At 36.5% G+C, this 20,653-nt stretch overlaps 1 protein-coding gene across 1 annotated transcript in view; it reads left to right on the top strand.

Moving 5' to 3' along the window:
• TENM2 (Teneurin-2) overlaps positions 1-20,653 on the top strand; it is a 152,594-nt gene that overhangs the window by 3,289 nt on the left and 128,652 nt on the right. Inside the window, exon 2 of the mRNA XM_051210976.1 lies at positions 8,778-9,641. Coding sequence (XP_051071001.1) covers positions 8,778-9,641 — 864 coding nt within the window. The remainder of the gene's footprint in view (positions 1-8,777; positions 9,642-20,653) is intronic.

Here is a 20,653-nt window from a genome sequence, read left to right as displayed (position 1 = left end):
ACACTGATTACCATGACGCGCAATGCTGACTATTTTTGGAGACGGTTGGAAGGAAGTTAGAGACGACCAAACCAAAATGTGGCGTCAGTCCGTAAAGTCACTAACTTCTGGTCTGAGTCGTGTTGCTAGAAGCAGACTACTTGATTGGAGTCCGCGCGACTATCGTAACCAATGGTTGGAGACTCTGGGTGACATTGCTCAGATTCGACCACAATGGCGTCGGTGTATACACTCTCTGTCTTCCCTTAAACCATGAAATTAAAATTATTTTTTAACTTTCTTTCTACGAAGTAATTCTTTCTCTGTGTATAATACTCTTATACACAATCTTTCTTTTGTATATTACTACCATTGAAGTAACTACTTCTATGAATTCGGTGATAATCTTGTTGTAATTTTTCATACCGAGGATGTCTGAAATAAGCTTCCTAGTTTATCTCTGTTACATTTGCAACAGTGATATCGCTACGTATAAGAGAGTTTGTATCGTCGTTACGATTTGTTTTTGCTTGGTGTAGACTGATATTAAATAATCACTAAATTAAGAATTATGAAGCAGTGTAAAGAAACTGTCAAACCCGTTGTATGCCGGCTATTTTTTTCAAATCGATAATACGCAAATATGGGACTCGTCAGCTGGATTTACCTGCATTCCAGGGTTGATGTTCACTTCGGGACTCAAACCCGGCATTGATCGCTTCAAACGCCATCGCGTTATCCACTTACCTACTGAGTCCTGATAGTCACCTGCTTGTGCAATGGGGTGAAGTTTAAATTTACTTGGTATTGTTTTACTTATAACTTCTTGTTGTTATTTAGGAATGCAATTGACCAGTCTCTTGTGGGCATATGCACATCCTGCGCAGATTATTTATTTATTTATTTGAACACATGAATATTGGTACAAGAGAGCGCCAATATATATGCGCCACACAAAACAATGAGAATTCGAAGAGAAGTAGAAAAAAAAACTAAGGAGCGCAAAAGAAAAAGAGAACAATGACGAAGAGATTGGAGTAAGGTAGTGTGGTAGTAACGACGGAACGAAAAGGTACAATCAGAAGAAATCTTTCAGGTAAAGGAGACACAACCACTTTTTTATGAAGAAAGTAAAAGAAGGTTACAGCAGGATCGCCACTGGCTTCTATTCTGAGCCATATCTGATAACGTCTCTAGCCACTGTGTAGCACCATCTCTCAGACCCCAACCAGGGAGTCGTGAAGGAAAGACAGAAGCCAGTCCTTTGCAGCTTTCTTTCATACCACGACACCATGTCATGCACTGACCACCTCTCCGCCTCTTCCAACCAGTCCCAGAGTCGGCAAATAATGCACGACGTGGAATTCTCTGGGACGACATTCGTAGAACATGTCCAAGCCACCGAAGTCAGTGTTTCAAGATGGTGACACCAATTACATTATCATCTCTGTGCCCGAACACACGATGCCGAACCTCTGCATTACTGACATGGTGTTGCCACTGAATGTCAGCAATCCTTCGGAGACAGCGATGATCGAACACAGAGAGTCGTTTGACGTCCTCAACTCGGAGAGACCAGGTTTCACAAGCATAGAGCAAAACTGCTCTCACCGACGTGTTGTAGATCCGACCTTTTACAGCCAGACTAACATCACGAAGGCGCCAAAGGTGGCCCAGATTGGCATAAGCCGCTCTGGCTTTCACTATTCGTGCATTGATCTCATCACTCACACCCCCACCAGCACTTATGCAGCTACCCAGATACACGAACTTCTCAACTACGTCTATCTGCTCACCATCCAGGGTGAGTACAGGATTAGAATCCTGCCAGTCTTGTAGAAGTACTTTGCACTTCGAAGGTGCAAAGTACATTCCATACCTACAGACACTGATTGCCAACTGATTAAGTGCGGATTGCATGCCTTGGGCATTATCGCACAGTAAGACAATATCGTCCGCATACTCAAGGTCGAGAAGTCTTTCTCCAGGCAACAGATCCACACCACCATTACTTACATCCATCAGAGCTGTTTCCAGAATGTCATCGATAGCAAAGTTGAAGAGGAATGGTGAGATTGGGCAACCCTGCCTAACCCCACTGCTCGAATGGAACAATGGAGAGAGGTGGTTGTATGCCCTCACTCTGCCTGAGGTGTTTTTATATAGGGCTTTTAGGATGTTAATAAACTTCTCAGGCACAACCTTCTTCAATAGACAATCCCAGAGAACAGTCCTGTCCAACGAATCGAAGGCAGCCCTGATGTCAAGAAACACTACGATTGTTGGCCTTTGATAAGTATGGCGGTGTTCTAACATTAGGCGGAGGGTGAATATATGATCAATACATCCTCGACCAGAACGAAACCCAGCCTGCTCCTCGCGAGTCAATCTTTCTCGGGTTTTGAACAACCTACGAAGAATGACGGAAGCCAATAGCTTGGACGCAATCGGAAGTAAACTTATCCCCCGATAGTTGTTACAGGAACGACGTGAACCCTTTTTAAAGATAGGGACAACTATCGACTCATTCCATGACGTTGGTACACTCTCTAGTTCCCAAACCTTTGTAAACAACGTCGTCAATTCCTTAGTCAAAAAGTCACCACCATCTTTAAAAAGAGCCGGAGGTAAGTCATCTGGGCCAGGTGATTTGTAACGTTTCAAGAGTTGGAGTTCATTGCGGACTTCCTCCTCATTTGGTGGATCAGTCGTCACCGGCCATGGAGGGCAGGACAGTCTGACCGATGTTGCCGGAGCAGCAGGCCAGTTGAACTGCCTTTCGAAAATTCTGCCCATCGTCCAAGACGTCGATGGATGTTAGTGGTTGGCATCCCATCATCCTAGCAGATTGTTTCACTCACACCAGACTTCTTGCTGCCAGTGGCTCGGATGAGCTGGAAGAGCTTCCGGTAGTTACCAGATGCAGCTGCTGCTTCCAGCTCATTAGCACGCATCGACCACCAGGATTCTCGGTCCTTACGCAAGCTTTGCCCAATTTCCTTACGTAACATCCTTCGTTTATGGTCAAACTCACGGTCACCCGGAGTAGACCGACGGGCTTCAATGAGTTGTAAGGAACCTGAAGAAACCCAGTGCTTAAAAGCGGGACGTTTCGCAAACCCACAACTGACTGATCCCGCCATTTTCATGGCGTCATGCAATTGCAACCAATGCTCATCTATACTTTTCGGTGGAGTGGTAGCTAGCCTAGAGGCTAGCTCGGTTCGATACTTACTTGCAACAGAAGTTGCAACCAGCTTGCTAACATCAATCTTTTGGTGGTGGTCACTTCGTTGGCCACTGAAAAGTAAGGCAAGATTGGCGCAGACCAAGGCATGGTCAGAGTCCAGATAGGTACTCCAAAAGGAGCGGCAGTCTTGTACACAACCACGCCAGCGGTAGCTGATTGCGATGTGATCAATCTGAGTCCAGGCTTGAGATGCAGAGGGAGGACGCCAGGTGGCACATCGGCGATGACTGTGCCGAAAGTTAGTGCTAGCCAGAAACAGGTTGTGGTCTGTGCAAAGTTGCAGTAGACGGTTCCCGTTATCTGACCTGCGACCGACGAGTCCCCATCGGCCACCTAAACGACTCTCTTCTGTGCTTAGACGCCCGACCTGGGCATTCAAGTCTCCGGCTAGTACTACAATATCTGTCGAACGCACTTTCTGGAGAAGAACTGATAACTGGTGGTAAAACTCATCCTTGATTGCATCCGGGCTGCAATCTGTCGGGGCATAGGCGAAGATGACGAAAAGACATCGTTTCTCACACCGATTTCTTCTCACTTTGATGGAACTTTCTAATCTAACAGCACATAACCGACTGTTAATGGCGATCCAATCGACTAGTGCTGCCTCAGCTCTAGCGCTTAGTGCGACACCAACGCCAGCAAGACCAGACGAAGATGCCACAGGGTCCCCGGATAAGCGCACGTAAAACAAGCTTTTCGAAGCGACAGATGGAGATCGAATTTATAGTACTTCGCCAGAGTCTTGAATACGGGTCTCGGATAGACAACAAACATCAATATTAAGACTTTCCAAAGACATAGCCAGCCCTATCTGTTGTCCGACCTGCATAAATGTGCGAACGTTGAAGGCAGCCAGTTTGAATGGTGCACGTGGTTTCAGAAAAACTGCTTCAGTCCTCGTATTCGGTGGTAACATACAATTTTCAACCGGACAGTGACTCGAGAACGTTTAGATACAGTCGAATTTCCACCAAAGACGAGCCGCTGTATAAGTATAAAAGAGGGTGAATAATGTGGAAAATAATAATAATAATAATAATAATAATAATAATAATAATAATAATAATAATAATAATTACAATAATAGTAGTAATAATAATAATAATAATAGTATTAATAATGACAATAATTGTAATGATAATAATCTGAATCAATTGTTTGTTTTTCAAAGCGAGAAAGGTAATTTCCATAGGCATAAAGAGTTCATCAATTTGTGTGTGGGCTGTGATACTGCCCAGGTGCCCAAACCGAAGCAGGTAGTTTTCTTAGGGGCCACTCCCCGAGCCTTTGACCTAAAGGTCTAACCCACAAGGCAGTGGAGCATCGTAAGGAGATGCAGTCCCATGGTAGCCGGTGACCAACGATTGGTTCATACGTCATTTGTTCCCGCAGGATACTGGAGCCCATGTGCACCAATGATTTGGTTTGGGATCCGGTTAAAGCGCCGGACATTCGCTTTTCGTCCTCTCATTTTCGTAAACAACACCCCCGACACGAGAAGGCAATGAGTAGGACTTCCCTGGCAGAGGCTGTATACGCGTGGCCATGTGAGAGCATTTCTAGAGGGAGAGCGGACTCTCCCCACTCTCAGCCGTACCAGGGCATTCAGGGGGCACAGATAGAACGAAACCCACGTCCTGGATTCCACTGCTAGCCACTATCCATCTTCGCTTAAAAATTTTGTGACGTAGAGCTCTATCGAAGCAGTTTGCACAGGATGTGCATATGCCAACAAGAGACTGATCAGTTGCATCCCTAAATGACAACAGGAAGGTACAAGTAAAACAACACCAAGTGAGTTCAATATTACATTAAGCCTCTATTTTATCTCAGATTGCGTTCGTATATTGTTACGCATTAAAATTCTTAGCTTCCTTTATCTGTGACATTGGTGAGATGTCTCCTTGTTACCTAAAGGGTAAGTATACTGTACAACAACTCATCATATCTTACTTCATTGCAAATGCTTGACTTGTAAAAGCAATTTTATGAACTTTTGTAACTTGTGACGTAGGTAAGATGTCAAATAAGTGACAAGTATACTACTCAACAGTTCACCACGTTCTGTTTTATGCGTCTTCTAAAGATTGAGGACAATCGTTACTATTAATCCATTATATATCCTTTCAAAACATTCCTCGTGTATGTTGGAACAATCAAGTTAACAATTCTGAAGTTAGCGCAGGGTCTTAAGTAAAGATGAAAAATATGTTCATGAGGCAGCGAATATTTATCGACTAAGATGATTAGAACATTTATACATCAACATAAAGACTGATTATCTAGACGCGTGATGACGGCTGATGTAGGGGGAGGTTGGAAGAAAACTAATGGCAGCAAATCTGTGATATGGCCTCAGTACATGAAGTCACTAACTATGGGACTGAACTATGTAGGTAAGTACAAGGCACTTGTTTGGGGTCCTGGTGATTAGCGTTACCAACGGTTTAAGGCTTTCGGTGACATTGTTCAAAATTGTACCCAGTGGCACAGGTGTATTCACTTACTGTATTCCCTCAGGTCCTAAGTTTATAAATCTTTTAATAAATTTTCCTTTTATTCTAGTAATCATTATTTTATCGTTCTACATTGAGTATAACTCTCTAGTTGACTATAGAAGCTGCTAGTGTTATATTCCAGACATTTTATCTCAGGTATCTTTGAAGCATTATTAGTTTTCTAGGAATTTAACGAATGAATTATGTCAATCTTTAACCTAGAGTTCCTAGTCTTCTGACTTAGTTAACGGTTACAAATCAGCATCCAAATGTCTCACATAGAACATTTCAAAGTTAGTCCCAGTAGTACGTTTATATTCATACATTACCTTTCTTCACTATTCTACGTATGCCTCTTTCCTGTTAGTTTTTTTTCCTTCTATTTTGACTAATTTTGAGATTTTCTGTGACGTTAGTTCAACATTAAACAAACTCTTCTGTATGGTGTTTGTTTTGAAGAAGCTTTGGTTCTACTTATCTAGACGTTCATTTTCATGAATTTTTATATCTCGTATTCGTACAAGAGTTACGTTTCAATATTTTACCATTTACTTATTATTGCGTAAATCAGGTGCGCATGTTTATGCTGCGTCATATTTAAACTATTCTGTTACACACATACAATCATAATTTACACTTAAAAAGTAAACTTCATTATCCCTCCCCAATTAGTTTTATAAATCTTAACTTCAGTTCACTACACGATACACTCATATAACCATGATTCATGCACATTGTTAACACCTGCTTTTACATTTTCTGATTACTTATTTAAAAACATGCGCATATTAATGTGTACACAAGATGTTTTTGGGTATAAAACAAATAGACATATTCATAGAAGATCCACTGAATAGTTATTCCCTTTTATATTTTTTTTACTTGTTATACATTAGTATTTTGCTATTTGATTTTAGAAATGCTTTCTATAAATAGTGAATTTAGGTTCTGTCCGAAATAGAAAATACTGAAACCAAGTGAGCTATAGAAGCATATGTTATGCATAAATCCCGTTTTGGATGACTAAAGGCGACTATAAAGAAGCTGTAGGTATACTCTTTTTGCTGTTAACGCTAATCTCTGATTTGTACTTGCGAACTTGTTCATCTTCACATATCCGTTAATGATTCGTGTACTCCTAAAGTCAGAAATGACCACTCATATAGTCAGTCTATCATTAGTTCGGAGCATTTTGTTATGGAATAACACATGAATCATATACTTTTCCTTAATACACCCTTATTTTTCAGTATCACATAACTATCATCTAAAATGCATCGCGCAAACTGACCTTTTATAATCTTCCTTATAGTATAGTAATGCAACTCAGAAATCACTGGGAAAGTTACTGGTTTTATTAAATTGTCAATTTTAGGGGTATATATATATATATATATATATATATCATTGAACCATTCATAATAGTGAAGCAAATGGGGTATCTTTCACTTTAACTTTGTGATTGGTTTTGTATTTAGGCCGTTGATAAAAGTCTTTATTACTGTATCAAACAATCACACTTATAAAGTGTTGCTTACGCCTGTTACCCCTCGTGAAGAAGCCTAGGTCTCCCATCAGCACTTTAATCTGGTTGGCGTTTTTTTTTGCAAGATTTTTTCTACGGGGTGAAGTTGCCGACCCTTCTTTCTACCCGGGCTTGGGACCGGCAGTTACTCGAGAAAAGTTACAGGCGGAGTTTATGAAATGTATATTATTTTATTCTTACCATTGATCATATATTAATTCTGCTTTTTTCTTACATACTCTTTTTTTGGGCAAGTCCTTTTTTCGTGTGTTGTAACCTTTTAGTTCTACACATAGCTCTGAAAGCATTGTCACACTGACTAGAAAAAGATTTTCTTTATTGTTGTTCAGCAGATGAAGAATATTAAGTAGTAACAAGTAATGTCATCTGTCAATCACATTCTCGTTTTCGAACTAATCTTTAGAATCCCCGTTTTATCTTAGGATTAACTTTTCTACCTAAATTGAATGTGTTGATGATGAATCCATGGGCCAATGGTTGATAATTAAACGTCTAGCCTTGAGCGAATGAATAGTGCATGTTATAAAGGACCGAATTTGTCATCTGAAGCTAAAATTCATGAGACTAAACTTCCATAGATTTTATTGTGTCAAGAAGATTTTTCTTTTGCCGTAACTACTCATTAAATAACTCCGTTACCTATCATTAATTATTTGCTTTACTTCAAAATGTATATATGAGTATATCTTGTTCATGAAGAATGAGCTAATCAATATTAAATGTTCTCTTTAGTCTGTCTGCTTCTTTATATCGGTCATGTTGTTCACAAAAGTTGTGTTATGGTCTTCTATTTCAAAATCATTGCTAAGTAATATTGACATTCGTTTGACCAGTTTTAATTTTGATGGAAGTAAATAACAATATTGTGGTTTCAGTGATAACCTCAGTTCTTGGCCTCGGCTCTCAATGTGTTCATGAGTGTTCACCGTCAAGGAAGCCGCAATAAGGGCAAAATCGCTGTTTAGCCTTCCTTGGTTTTCAATGATTCTTCAGCTGACATCAATCCTTAACTAAAACCACTTTTAACTACATACCTATTTGAACAAATACTTAACGATATACTTATGGATACTACTTTCAGTTATATTGGTTCGAAGTTGGATGATATTTCTAAAGGATCGACAACATTTAATTCATATTAATTTATTGGTCACGAATATAGTAAATAAGATTATCTTGATATATATATTTATAGTGCAATAAATTTTATCTGCAGCTATATAGAAAAAGAATCGTTAAAATAAAAATACTTTTGATGTATTTCAACCTTTTAATGAAAACCATCAGCGCATTTTAGTGAGAAAGTTTTCCAACAACAATCAAAGCGTTTGATTGTCCATTTCATGACCAAGCTACCTGTTGTATTGAATTACATTTATATCGTACATAAATTCCTTATTAAATGTGGTTTTAATGGGCATAAAACAATTTCTATTGTAAAGCTTTATTATTCTGTATTATTTGTAATGAACTTATATCCATCCCTCTTTCCTAATTTTAGATCATTCCAATGATAGTCAGAATAAATCTAGAGAATTATACCGTACTCAACTAACCGATTTACAATTAATGAGACGTAAAACATACGGAAATGCACGTTCTAGCAGTCCTACAGTTAGTACAGATACCAACTCCGAAACTCATGTTCCAAATGAAAATTGTAATGATCAATCTGCCTTATCAAGGTCAAGGAAACGTGCAAGAAGTGAAGTCCCTAGGATGGGATCTACTGGTTCAAATAATTTATCATCGAATCCCTTACTCAGATCGGTTAATGATGACCAAGAAGACAGTGAAGACGGCGAGCGAGTTGCTTTGAATAAAGGTAATTCACGCTCAGATATTGAAGAAGATGGATTTCATACTGGAAATGATTTCGACGTAGGCATTCGTGGTAGACACCGCCGTCAAACGTATCAACTAAACAGCCATCAGAGAGACTCATCTCTAGGTCGGTATACACGATCGACAGCGTATGGTTCTTCAGGAGGCACATTGCCTCGTCGGCAGCGTATGACAGGGAGTCTAACTCGGGCTACCACAATCAGTGGTGTTGATCCACATGGTACTTTAAGATCAGCATGTAGGCTTGCTCACTCTATTCGTGCTGGTATTATTCCACCCCCACCATCAGAGCCTCCTCCTGCTACACCACTCTCTGGTTCGTTGATATCTGAATTAGAATCTATTGGACCAAATGCAGTTACTGGTTTACTAAATCCATTCGCATTACAGCTGCATAATTCACAACAACAACAACAACAACAACAGGCTTTAGCAGCAGCTGTTGCAGCAGCCGGTGGATTTCCACAAGTCTTATCAGGTGTCAATCAGAATAATCTAACCAATTCTTATATGCTTAGTCGTAAGTTTGAATCATTTCTCTATCATAAATTGTTTGTTGTATATTTGACTCATGAACTCGACTATCGAATTACTATAATATTCACAGAAACCCCTTTCTGTTAATATCGTATAATTGCTATTATCTTAACTCTATTGTTTTTAGTATTAAGACATTTGGTTTCATAGTGTTTACTGAGATTTTGAACTACTTTAACATTTATTGTTTCGTCTTGACTACCTTTGTTGTTTACTGGTGTTTTTTTACATTCAAGGTCATAAAACTAAGCCAATCTTATCTTTGTATAATTATTTGTAAGGGAGAGAGTTCATCAAGTGACCTTAAGTGACTCATTAGCTAGTCATTTTTTGCTGTTCGTATGCCAGTAGTTGTCTGTACGTAGAAAAAATAAGTGAGTCCGGGTGATAAATCCAAGGCAGAATCAGTGTTTGTTTGACGTGTTATTAACACTATAATATGTACGTTGTTTGTGATAAACACCTATAATTGTCATCGGATTATTCAACTACGGTAATTAATGTATGTTTTTTTGATGCTGACTTTTATTAAGAAAAATCCCGGAATCAAAAAATATTTTAAGTGGTCGGAGTTTGCTGAAAATCGAAAAAGCCTAAAGTATTTGTCTTAAGACTATCTTCTTAGCACATCGTGATTATTGGTTTAAAAGCATAGGGTATTGATTTCAGGTAGATTATAGTTGAGACATTTCAAATTCACCATCTGATATTTGTTTAGTTGGCTGATATTGGTAATTTAACTTGATGTAAACCGTATGTCCATAAGGTATTACTGGTAAAGATCGAATATCTAATTTGAAGGATATGGTATAAATACCTTCTATATTCGTCATTTTTCTAGTTGGTTTCAATCTGTTTAATATAAAGTATCTTCAAATAACTCAATCATTTACACGACATAAATGATAATTTCATTTTTATTTTGAATTTCCACTTTTCTCGCTTTTTTGAATGGGATGATTTTGTTTAAATGACAAATTTCACCAGATTGTTTGTCTGTTTTTGTGCGGATACGAAAACCTACTTTGCTGAAAACATTTGTAGTAGTATGCCTGTTTCACAATATTATTTTGTTTGTTGGGCACTCAGTTTACCATCAAAGCGTTATTACGTCGGTTGAATGCTTAATCTAAAGATACTCAGTCCAACATGTGTATATTTTGCATGTTCATATTTAATTAGTTTTTGGTGCGCCGAAATCATACTATTTCATAAGTTTTATATTAAATTTTTCGCTTTTTTTGGGGATTTTTATGATAAGTATAATAATTTTGAAGAAATATTAAGCGGCTTTTGTGTAAGAACCTATACGCTTGTATTGCTTCATGAAAACTTGATTTCCTTTGAATTTACATCATCAGGTATGAGTACTACAGTATCGTTCTAATTTATTGTTTCCTAGCAATATTTAGTTTTTAGTGTGAGAATATGGTAAGATTAAATTATTAATATTAACATTGGACCGAATGATCATGTTTTCACTACAAATAATTGAAGAACATTACTTCCAGCTGACGAATGCAAACCATTAAAAATTAAATTAACAATAAACATGTATCTTTGACAGTCGGAAGTTCTGTCGCATTGATTGTCTTACGACTACAGTCACAACATATCATGTGAAATGTTTAAGCTAACCTATGGAAACATTTCATGTAACAAGTTTCTTAATAGTTTAACTAAAGCACACATAATTGGTGCTATTCGCATCTTATTTTATCATTTCATTTACTCTGAACATTAATAAAATTTCAGATGTATGTATTATAATGGACTGCTTATTTGTTTATTCTAACAGTATCATCAGATACTTGTTCAATAATATTTAAGAATAATACCTTGTTTATTCCTTTTTTGAATCTGCAGATAAGAATATCTTTGCGTATTATTATTTATGCTTCGCTTTATAATGTTTTAGCAATTACCTTTCTGGGACTAAACATGAACTCGATAATTAACTTGTAAATCCAAAATTCCTGTATACCTACCTACTGTTCTCCCAAATTTTGATCTCCTTATTCCTCCTTGTCTCTTTTTTCTCCTCTCAAATCTATTTCACTGTATTATACTCTTTAAGTAACATCTCCAAACACTAATCTTCCCGATTACTGCTTATACTCTTATTACCTCTACTACTACGGGATTTGAATCGACCACTGCATCTCTATGCTAATGTGGTGTGGCAACTCGAACTGATGTACGTACGTACGAAGTTCTATGTTGTTACTGACTGACTGACCTACTGTTTAGAAAGATAATGTCTCTCATTCTCATGTAATAAGTTTGCGTAATTTGAATTCTTAATTGTTCTCATTATTTAGTCATCTGTTAAAACTGTTGAGTTCATAATCACTCATTTGTTTTAGCAAAATATTATTCTTAATACCAAGCAATGGACATTTTAATTATTAGTCTACAGTTTTCTTATTAAACCAATGAATTTACTCGAAAATAGAGGATTTCTTGCCTAATAATATCTAAACAGATGTTATTTTTGTTGTCTAGTTTCTCGCTTTATAATTTCAAAGGATGAGTCTATAGTGCGAAGAAAATAAACCCTTCTATCATTTGTAAATTGCCGATTTTCACAAAACCTTTTTCAAGAAGGATCGATGTATATCGAAAACTGTTACGATATCATCTAGAAGAACAACTTCATTAATTAGTACTAGACTAAAATGGTTTCTATAGATAATAATTATTATGATATTCTTAGACCCAATCCACTCGAACAATACTAAACTCTAAACCGAGTGAATATCGAAAATAGAACGATACTATTTGACCAAATTTCATGTATTATTTACGTTAGCTATGAGAAAATAATATTGATGATTTTAAAATTCAATCTATACCACTGATCGTTCGTACATTGTTCTCCTATCCTATCTTTGGTATCATCGTGATGTTATTCTGGTCGTAAAATGTCGGGTTTACAACGCATCTATGAAGGGGCAGTTTTCCTTTCTGTTTGCTAAACCTTAATTTTTCGAGTTCAGGATGTTAGATGACTCTGACGTTCAGTAACAACATCATGTTTGCAATATCGAGGAGTTCATTTACAATAATTCAATTACTGTCACTATTTTACGAATGTGATCCTAGCGGCTTTCCAATCGTCAATTATTTACTGACTCTGGGACTGGGTGGGAAGAGTGGAAAGGTGGTCAGTTTTTAAAATAGCACCGTGATGTGAAACGAAGCTGTTACAGAACTGGCATTTCAGTCCATTGAGACCCCTTGGTTGGGGTTGTAAATCTAATGCGGATCGTAAGGTTGAGACGTTGTCGGACGTTGAATTAAAACAGAAACCAATCAAGATCCTGTTATAGTTTCCCTTCAAATTGTAGTCACCAGTTTTCATACAATATTTTTATTAATTGGCAGGCTTTTGATCAAGTTATTGAATTCAATTCTGCGTATAGTTCAACAGAATTAGATTAAAATTTTTCAGGATGATCGTAACTCAGTGTTTCGTATGTTCATCTTTGTCAAACGTATTGCAAACAGTATGGTATATTTCACCATTTTCAAACACTTACATCAATCTTTGATATTTCTTATGTTGTCTTCGATGAAAATTGCTGGTAAATTATCCTTTTAATGTTTAATTAGTTTAACTAGTTAGTAGAACTTGTTTACGCAAGACTTCAGTGATTACTGTGTATTAATCCTGCTTTAGTAGTACCGCATGAATAACTTCGTAAATATAACATTTCACTGAATTCCGCCATTGTATTGTATAGATTTCAAAATTTATCTAAATAATTTGTACATACATTGTAGCTATGATCTGCCACTCTCTTTTCTGTATTACACCTTATTTTGCTAGCTTTGTTCATTTTTTCATAATTTAGAAGAATATCAGTTTCTTCTTATTAAATTTGTATGTTATCTCGTATGGATAATGAATATAAATTTTTTTGTTAAAAAAAAGTACGATTTTTAGATAGATATGTAAAATAGAGCAATTTATTATGTGAATTCTGTATTATACATTGTAATTTAACAATTGTACATTATGCCCTTTTTGTGTGCGCAAGAATGTGTATACTACGTCGATGATGAACACTCTTAATCTATAAAAAAAGAACATTTACATGGTACGTGATTTTATGCCAACCCACTTACAGAAGATACGATTGTTTACATCATCCTGAAATATTTATATTTGTGTATGAATTCGTTGCATTCCACTTCTGTATGTATCTTTTTGTAGTAGACTTTGTGACCTTGTTATCTAGTGGCTCTTGTCATTGTCACTATTTACATGTGAAATTCGTCTCACATTTAAATAATCACCTTTTGTGTATTCATGTTCATGCGTAATGGCTCAATAAAATAAAGCAGTTTGATAGATAATGATTAACTATTTAGTTTGTGGCATTCACAATCAGAAGTAGTATATTTCTAACTGAAATTTTAAACCTTGTTCAAACTATTGATTATAAACAATTATTATCAGGATGTGTTAAATAAAATATATCGGATAGTTTTACGAACTTATAGAACTTACCTGTCACATAATGCTAGATTGAAACTAAAAAGAAAAGAAAGGATCGCTATTTGAATTGATAAATTAGAGAATTTTTATCCTTGATTTCATAAAATTGGTCCACCTAAACAAATTTTCACGTTTAATCTGACTCGAGTCATTATTACTGTTTGTTTTTATTTGAAAAGAAAATTATCACATTTGCGAATTATTATCATCTTTTTCATGAAGGAAAATAATACCATAATATTTGTCATAATTATCAAGTAATGAAGTTTTTGAAAGGTTAACATTTTTGAAGAGGAATGTATATTTGGTCCTTCTTTTCCTGAATTTAGTATCTAGTGTGCTCCTACATAAAACATGGTATATTTGTTGTTATGGATTGAAGTCTGTGAGAAAATCAGCCATTGTTTGTGTTTTTTATTTAACTAACATCAGTCATTTTCGACAATTTAATATATTTCATTCCACCCATTTCAGTTTTCAGCAGGACTTTGTTGCACCTCTTTGTTTTTGGGACTTCTGTTTAAATCTCTATAATGGGTTAACGTCCCACAGTCATTGATTAGCAGCTTATGTCATGTTTTTATTCCATAATGGAGGGTGGTTTCTGATGATCCAGTTTCCCTGTGATGGTGATCGGTTAGCCAACTAATTCGGGGTTTCAGTACAAAACATCTGGTGTTATACATTTGAAGTTAGATGTCAGGGATTTGTAATTCATGAGTTCACATGATTTAGTTTTAGTAGTCAATTAGTGCTTATAATTCCAGCAAAATAGGTATGGTTCAGACACATGTTGCTGCCAATTGATCATAATCCCAGTGCTATTTAGTATTTTTAGACTTACATTTAATAAAATGATTAAGAAAAAGCAATTACCCCTCAATAGTAGTGAACATGGTAACACACAGTTGTCTTGTTGCTTACGTCAGTGGGTCACTGGGTACTAGTTGGTTATTAGATATCACTTAGTTCCCAGTGGTTACTTAACTCTTGGCCAAAAGTGTTGTTGTTAAACTAGGCAACAACACTTTGCATTTTGTTTGCCGTTTAACGGTGGAAGATAGTCGACAGTAAACCTTGTGATGAAGGTTTCATGATTTAGAATCCATCTCGAACTACTTTGGGACTCGTAATGTATAGTGTAACTCCTATTGGAAATAAACGCAGAAATCTGGTGCTCAATTAACTAAAATTTTAATAGTTGTCAATATTTGAAGCTTGTAGTGGGATTGAAGATCGGTCTGTACTGAAGTCATTAGATAAATATTGGTAATTACTGAATGGAATAATAAACCTTGAAGTTTCAATTCTGCTATCAAATAACAATTTTCTTACGCTTCTGGATTCCGTCTACTGTTGATTCAAAATTCTACACTGCTGACCTGCATCAGATAGTTGTTATTTGCTTTGTAGTTTTCGATTATTCTTCAAGTGGTATCACTTCCTGATGTATTAATAGTTTTTTTCGCCATTTCATTGTTACATATGAGTAGTCTGATCATGATTTATTTAAATTTACATTTATGTAAAGTAGTTAGTCTGTTTGATTTAACTAGGGATAGAAAATCTTTAAAGCATTAAACTTATTACCGTTCAACTCATGCAAGTAAATAAACGCCATGGCAAGTTGTCTAGATATCTATCTTATTGAAGTATATTTCAAAAAAATCCCTAACTGTTCAACATGTTTCTCTTTACTTGTTATTTTCTTATTGTTTAGTTTACAGTTTTTGTCTTATATACTCTATGGAGCTAATAAATTGACTAGTGTCTTTGATCAATTTCTTCTAAGCAGAACTTTTCTGCCCTATTTTTGTCTTGTATCCGCATATGGTCTCAGTTTCTCACTTTATGTCTTCATCTTCAATATTTTGCCTTGTAATTATTACGCATATCATCACTAATAAATATATTAACAACATCAACTATATTTTCTATGTTCGTAATGTATTTTCCAATACTTTTTCTGCTAAAATTTACCAGTTGCATGTGTCTGTATTCCGATAATTGTTAACGTTTAGTAGAAAACTCAAATTCAGTTCATTTGTTGCACATTTACTAATAGTTTAGCTTTCTAGTGTCAGTACTAAGAGATCTATACGAGACACCCACGTGTTAACGAATACTGATTGTCTATTTGTATAAATTAACAACCACAAAGTTTCAAGTTCACCATAACTAATACGCCTATTTGGATCTGAAAAGTCATTTTGGATCGTTGAATTAAACTGATTGGTTTAATCATATCATTTAGCGTGGAAGTGTATATAACTAAATGAAGGAAATTAAATGGTAGTATCACAAAAATGTTTGTGATGTTCGCAGCTTATTTTCCAACTATTTGTTCAAAATTGCTGTAAATACCCGAATTCTTTGAATTAAACTTTTTCAATTTTACCAATGATGAAATGGTTTTTTCTTTGTTGAAAAAACAACACTTTCTTTAATAGCGGAATCAGTTGAGTCAGAGTAAACTGTCTAGCGATCAGCAGCAACACATGTGACAAAATATAAATGAACAGGAAAAGCAAGTTGATCATACATCATCTGATAATGGTGCCCAACCATCTCACAGGATAAAACTGTTTACGCGATTTATCATTAGTATTACGGCTAAATTACCTGCATATTAGTTATTTCACTCACAACGGCTAGTTAAAATTAATTTCGTTTCTACCTTGTTCACTTTAACGCAAGTGGTTCTTAAACTCCTTTGCCCAATCAATTTAACTTACAGTCGTTATTTAACTGATTCAAACTCATTCCCATCTATTAAAGTTGTGTTTTGGTTCAGAGTCTTGTAAATCAAAATGTAATTGCATATTAGTTTGATATATCACTGTGTTTCCTACTACTAATATCAACAATTTTTTTGAATGGATGCTAGTTACAAATACTTATCTGATCAGCCCTAATGGGTTGGTGTCTGACGAAATCTCAGCACTGATTCGAAAAGCTCGCTTGGCTTTTGCCAACTTACTTCACCTATGGCGAAGGCGAGATATCCGTCTATCAATAAAAGGACGAGTATACTGTGCGGCAGTCCGTTCTGTTTTAATTTACGGCAATGAAACATGGCCATTGAGAGTAGAAGACACTCGTAAGCTACTAGTATTTGACCACAGATGCCTTAGAAATATTGCTGGCGTCTGCTGGGATCACCGGGTAAGTAATAGCGAGGTTAGACGCAGGATATTAGGGAATGATGGTAAATCAGTTGATGAGGTTGTGAATTTTCATCGACTGAGATGGTTGGGCCACGTGTTACGTATGCCTGAACGCCGATTACCACGTCGTGCAACGCTAACCGGTGCTGGAGATGGTTGGAAGAATGTTAGGGGCGGCCAAACCAAAACGTGGCATCAGTGCTTGAAGTCACTAACTTCTAATCTGAGCCATGTTGGTAGATGCAGACTACTTGGTTGGGGTCCGCGTGACTATCGTAACCAATGGTTGGAGACTCTTGGTGACATGGCTCAGAATCGATCACAATGGCGTCAGTGTATACACTCTCTTTCATCCTTTTAACTAAGAGATTAAAATCGCTTCATATTTTTCTTTCTGAGTACGAAATCTTTCTTCCTGTACTATATCCTTATTGCAATCTTTCTTTTATATACCATTGAAGTAACTAGTTCTATGAATGTGGTGTTCATCTTGTTGTGTTGATGAGGTATGGCAACTTGGACCGATGCAAATATGTGCCTGGTCCTACGTTGTAGCTGACTGACTGACTTAAGGTCAACTAGTGTAGGGAGGAGGTTTTACAGCTGTTTCTTCCCAGTTCACAGGATTTAGCTTACGTTAGTTAACGATGAAAATCATCTTCAATAAATGCCAGATCTCCAGAATATCGAATTCTTTACTGTTAACTTTTGTAGACTAGGGACTTCATTTTTCGATAATTCTAGAGTTTTCTACCATTTACCGATAGCACCGAGATAAAAAGTGAAACTACTCACCTAGCTCAGTAATTGTGTATTCCGGTAGTTAAGTATTACTTATAGCTATTTGTAAGAGGGAAAGTTGTCTTTTTATCTTTCGATAAACTAAGTACCTGTAATCCTTTTCATTTCGAACCAAACATTCGAAAACTTACGAAATATACTATAATGGTTGCTTGGGTACGTACATTCTTATAGTTCCCGTTCAAATGAACATTATTTCTTAACATCAACTTCCGGTTCGTCGTCACTTATTACTGGACATAAAACAGATGAATTACTACAACTACTTTTGTTTATATGAACGTTTCTTGATGCTCTCTCTCTCTCTCTCTCCATATATATATATATATATATATATATATATACAATTAAATGATTTCTTTAATCTAGAACAGAGATGAAAATAATCGAATAATTTGGAATTGGTGAATATTTTACATCTAGTTTTTTCAAACAAAACAACTTCAATAATTCTTTTTTACATTTGATTTATAAATCCGTTAATTTGTTGCTATTTACGTACCATTTCAATTTTTTCTTTCATATGATGTGTATACTTTGTCGTATCAGTTTTTTCCTAAAACATATCTCGATCATAAGCCGTTATTGATTGATACTTGCATAATGTATTCAAGTGAACTTGGTTTTTAGTGGTTAGTGTTTATTCACCTGGAATTAAATGTCTGGTTATATTTTCTACTGTGAAACTGAAAAATACTCAAAGTCTACTCTATTGATTGGTTATACAACATAGATTTTCTCAAATCCTTTAAATAACTAACAGATAAATGTTTTAAGCGGAGATGGATGGTGGTTTGCATTGGGATTCAGGACGCGCGTCTCGTCCTATTTAGTGCTCGTCAGTTATGTGTACCTGCACCCCAGAGTTGGTGTTCACACTGGGTCTCAGACCCACTGCCGTTCGCCATTGGCTTTCTCAAATGAGTTAATTTTTGATCCATATGTATTGGATACTCATATCTTTCCATATGCCATAAGGAGACTGGTCACTTAGGGTCCTAAATATTAATGGAAAGATCTAAGTACCCAATACATGTGAATTAGATACGTTTTTGTTGAAGTAATAGGTACTACTGAATGACCACCTCACTGAATCGACAGAAACTGACAGTCAGACAACGATGATTCATACTTTTGGAAAAGTTCGGTATCATTTAAATTATCAGTTATGTTGCAACTTAGTAGACAGACTGTGTCATTAGACGACAGCGGTTCTAGTTTTATATCCTCGTGGTTATTATGATACCTTAATATTTAATTATGTAAGTAATTAGTGAAACATTAACATATTTATTTAGCGCATATCAATTATCGATTGAAATACCAAGTCTTGAGTAGATTGACTGTGACCGAACTTTTTAAACATTATGGTTAATCGGTAAAAGGTTTAACAACTGCAAGAAATTCCCCAAAATATTGTAAGCCAGCTCGTAAATGGGAGACCGAGACTCCGCCTGTATCCTTTCTATTGTTACTGCCCGTCCCAAACTCGGATAAAGGAGGATGGTTAGGCATAAGGCCAGTAAACCCATCTCATAGAAAACAACCTTGTTGAACACCCTAACCAAAAACTTCATTTAAACTGTACCCTGGGAGTTGTAGTATATTCATTAAAAAGAATTATATCACCACATGGTTGACGTTATTCAAAAGTCTCGAAGCCGATGCTTCTTCTAACAATTAAAGCAACAATTACTTTAGGTACACGGGATGTCTGGAAAATATGGGATACCGTGAGTTTACCAATCAAACAGCAAGCCAATTACTGAGATTCATGAACATTGGAACAGGTAGGTAGAGCACTTGGAAGAACTCTTGAGTAGACCAGCTCAACTGAACCCACCAGACATCGAAGCAGCACCTACAGATTTTCCTATAGATGCCACTCCACCAACGCCATTAGAAATGAGGATGACCATCAGACAAATCAATAATGGGAAAAGAGTTGGACTTGATATTTTACCAGCAAAAGCACTAAAGTCAGATATAGAAGCAAATGCAAAGATGTTCCACGTTCTATTCAGGAAGATTTGGGAGGAACAACAGATGCCGACATACTGGAAAGAAGGACACCTCACCAAGATACCAAAGAAAGGAGATCTCAGCAAATGTGGGAACTACAGAGGCATCACACTGCGATCGGTACCATTATGCAAACTTTTTCGACACTATGGAGTTCCTGAGAAAAACGTCAACATCCTGAATTTATACAACGGACTGCATTGCAATGTGGTGCATAGAGGACAGCTTACAGACGCATTCCAAGTGAAGATCAGTGTTAGAAAAGTTTGCATACTCTCGTTGTTTCTGTTCTGGTGTGCGACTGTATTATGAATACTTTCACACCTCAGGAGAAGCACTAAATACAATGGACAGCTTGGATACAACTAGACGATTCGGACTTCGTAGGTTGTTATAACTTGTCAATTGAATGCTACTTGTTACATCTGGTCGTCGCTGATTGTTGTGTCGGAAACGCTTGTCACTTATACTCGAAACGAGGGACCTCGGCAATTCCCACGA

Source organism: Schistosoma haematobium, chromosome ZW (genome assembly GCF_000699445.3).
Source record: "Schistosoma haematobium chromosome ZW, whole genome shotgun sequence".
Classification (NCBI taxonomy): Eukaryota; Metazoa; Platyhelminthes; class Trematoda; order Strigeidida; family Schistosomatidae; genus Schistosoma; species Schistosoma haematobium.
Note: the sequence above shows the minus strand (reverse complement) of the source record. Positions and strands in the feature narration are given on the sequence as shown.